General features: G+C 46.3%; 1 protein-coding gene across 1 annotated transcript in view; it reads left to right on the top strand.

Moving 5' to 3' along the window:
- The window catches only part of ZZEF1 (zinc finger ZZ-type and EF-hand domain containing 1), a 120,678-nt gene that overhangs the window by 73,479 nt on the left and 44,098 nt on the right, over positions 1–3,101 (top strand). The window contains exons 35-37 of the mRNA XM_019511321.1: positions 84–222; positions 1,571–1,736; positions 2,354–2,616. Of these exons, the coding sequence (XP_019366866.1) occupies positions 84–222; positions 1,571–1,736; positions 2,354–2,616 (568 nt within the window). The remainder of the gene's footprint in view (positions 1–83; positions 223–1,570; positions 1,737–2,353; positions 2,617–3,101) is intronic.

Below are 3,101 nucleotides of genomic sequence, written 5' to 3' on the forward strand. Positions count from 1 at the left end.
GGGGGGGGGGGGAGCGGAACTATTTTGCTTTCTCAGAACTAAGAAAGATTATGAAAGTGAATGGTGTCCCTGTACTGTTCTAGATGCACATGTTTGTTGCTCGTTACTGTGACCTGTTGAATGTAGACATATCCTGTGACGGTTGTGATGAGATTGCACCATGGCATCGCTACCGCTGTCTACAGTGTAATGACATGGATCTGTGTAAAACTTGTTTCCTAGGTAAGGATCTTGTCAGAAAATATGCCCAGAGTTGAAACTTTTTTTCTCCCTAGATTTGTATAGAACAATGGTGTTCAGCCAGAAGAAGCCCCTTGAAAATACAGCATCACAGTAAGAGGATGTATCATCTCCTCGCTGTACTCCAACTTGCAAACCTCAGTTCAGCTGTGTAGAACTAAGACCACTTTCTTTTTAGATCAAACATGATTCACAAGATAGACCCAAAGGCCAGGTCCACGCGAGCAGGGACATGCCTTTGCAGCAGCACAAATATTAATGGCACAGATTTGTGCTGCAGTGCACACCCCTGCCTGTCTGCTTTGCAATGGGACACATTTCCCGCCGCTTCATGTGCTGCAGGGTGGTGGGTTGGGGCTGGCTGGGGCACAAGGTGCCTCAGCATGGGTTAGCTGGCACGGCTGCCTGCTCCTCTGTCTCCACGCACTGTGGAGCCCCCATGTTGAGGCACCCTGCTCCCCAGCCAGCTGCTTCCTGGCTGGTTGGGGCGCATGGTGCCTCGAGACAGGAGAGCAAGCAGCCCTGGGCTAGGTGCTCCCCTGTTTCAAGGCACACTGCCCTGGGGTTCAGTGTGCCTCAGTGCAGGGACTCTACATGCCTTAGTGCAGGGGCTCTGCAGTGCAGCCCCTGTGCTGAGGCACAAAGTTACAGGGAAGCAACCAGCCCAGGGCTGCCTGCTCCCCCATGTTGTGGCACCCTGCATCCCAGCCAGTGAAGGAGTTGACTGGCTGGGATGCAGGGTACCTCGGCATGGGGGCTCCACAGCACATGAAGTCAGGAGAGGGCTGCCTGCTCCCCGATCTCTGCATTTGTCCTGGCACCCTCCACTTTGGCATGGTTTGCTTTGCGTTTTTCCCAGGTGTTTTTTTTTTTTTTCCTGCTACTGGGAGATCCTGGTAGCAAATTTTGCCGTGGCACTGCAAATCAGCAACACTGCACACTGATTAACATGCAACTTGTGTGGTTTGTAACACTGCAAGGAGGTTTGCAGCACCACAGACCACAGGTGCCTGCACATCTGGATTCAGCCAAAGATTTCAAATAGAAATCCATAGTTGTAGTCTTTCTGAATTACTTGCAATAGAAAAACTGCTCTATTTTCCTGTAGGCAAAAAAGAGTGAAAACTAAGAGCTGACATTTTCCAAGGGCTGTTTTGGGTCTATCCAGGGGTGCCTTGAATCCTAAAAAGGTTGAGAACCACTGGTATAGAAGTTGAGAAAAGAGTAAGGTTTTTCAAGATTTTTAGAATAGGAAGATGTAGACACCTCCATTCCACCCACAGGTCTTTTTTTTTTTTAAATTAATTTTTTTTTTTTTAATTCTTCATAGGTGGAGTTAAACCTGAAGGTCATGAAGATGACCATGAAATGGTTAATATGGAGTATGCCTGTGATCACTGTCAAGGTGTTATTATTGGTCGTCGGATGAACTGCAACGTTTGTGATGACTTTGATCTTTGTTATGGATGTTATTCGGCCAAAAAGTACTCTGACAGGTATTACTGTGTGATCCCATACTCCCACCTTGCTTTAAAAAAAAAAAAGCAATAATTTCACTCCAGTGTCTACCTGACATGAGATTACCAAATTGCCATCATTAGAGGAAAATTAGTAAATGTAAAACCCTTTCACCAAAAACTCATCCAGCAAAAGTTGCTATTATTCTGAATCCTGACCCAGACTCCAAAGGAAATTAGTTGCAGGTGGTTTTTTCCAATTTGTAGCTATAAAAGTTGTTCATTGCTCAGAAGTGTTTAAAATGTTGGTAAGTGGTGGTAGGTGAATACAAAAGAAGCACTTTCTGCATACTGATGCTTTCTTTTTCCTTACTGGCACTGCTCCTTGGTTGATACCAAAGTTCTTCACATAAACTTGATTTCTAGAACTCCAGTTCTGGGGAGACAGGATGTCCGCGAGCAAGTATGAATTCAGAGTTCTTTTGTTGCAACAGGAGCTCTGAAAATTGCACTACTTGAGCTAATATCTGCTGTTTGGAATTTTGAAGCATGCTTCCTTTTTCATTTTGCCTTCTTTTCTCACATGCATTAATCCCTTATTCCTTGTTTATCCAGGAAAACTATTATACTTTTCAACTGTTAATACTTTCTTTCAGTCACCTGCCCACTCACAGCATCACAGTGTACCCGATGGTAACAATTCGAATCAGTGATCGACAGAGGCTTATCCAGCCTTACATCCACAACTATTCGTGGCTGCTGTTTGCTGCTTTGACGCTCTACAGTGCAGACCTGGCCAGTGGGGAAGAAGTAGAAGGAGAAAAACTTGAGCCACAAGTCCTCAGTCATGCCAGAGATCTGCAGCGTCAGTGCATACAACTCCTTGGAGACTGCCTAATGAAAGCCCAGCACGGAAAAGGTGACTCAGACGTTCCTGAATTAAAGCAAATAGTTTCTTGCTGGTTCCCAGTACAAAGTCTCTGGTTAGTCACTTTGCAGTTTTCCAGGAAGGGGAAGCACTGGGTACAACTATGTGCACACTTTACTGTGGAGCTGACTAATTATCTCAGCAGTAAAGTGTCACCGTCTACATGTATTATTAGCATGCAGTAAATTAATTAACTATGCTGTAGGATCGTACTGTCTGTGACAAGTACTATCCTACAGCATAGTAGATGCATGCTCTGAAATGCATATTTAAACGGTGATGAGGGCTGGCTGGGGCATGAGGTTGCCTGCCAGCGGGCCCCACAGTGTAACCCCCTCATGCCCTAGCCAGCCCCTCCACTGCACGCCGAACCGAGGTGGAGCAGCCCTGGGCCCCCTGCTCACTCAGTGTGCTGCAGTCCTGGATGCACGCGTAAACGTTGCACCTGGGAGAAATGAACTCTGGTGCGATCTGTG

The sequence above is a fragment of the Gavialis gangeticus genome, unplaced genomic scaffold (assembly GCF_001723915.1).
Source record: "Gavialis gangeticus isolate Ggan-Ray unplaced genomic scaffold, GavGan_comp1, whole genome shotgun sequence".
Lineage (NCBI taxonomy): Eukaryota > Metazoa > Chordata > Crocodylia > Gavialidae > Gavialis > Gavialis gangeticus.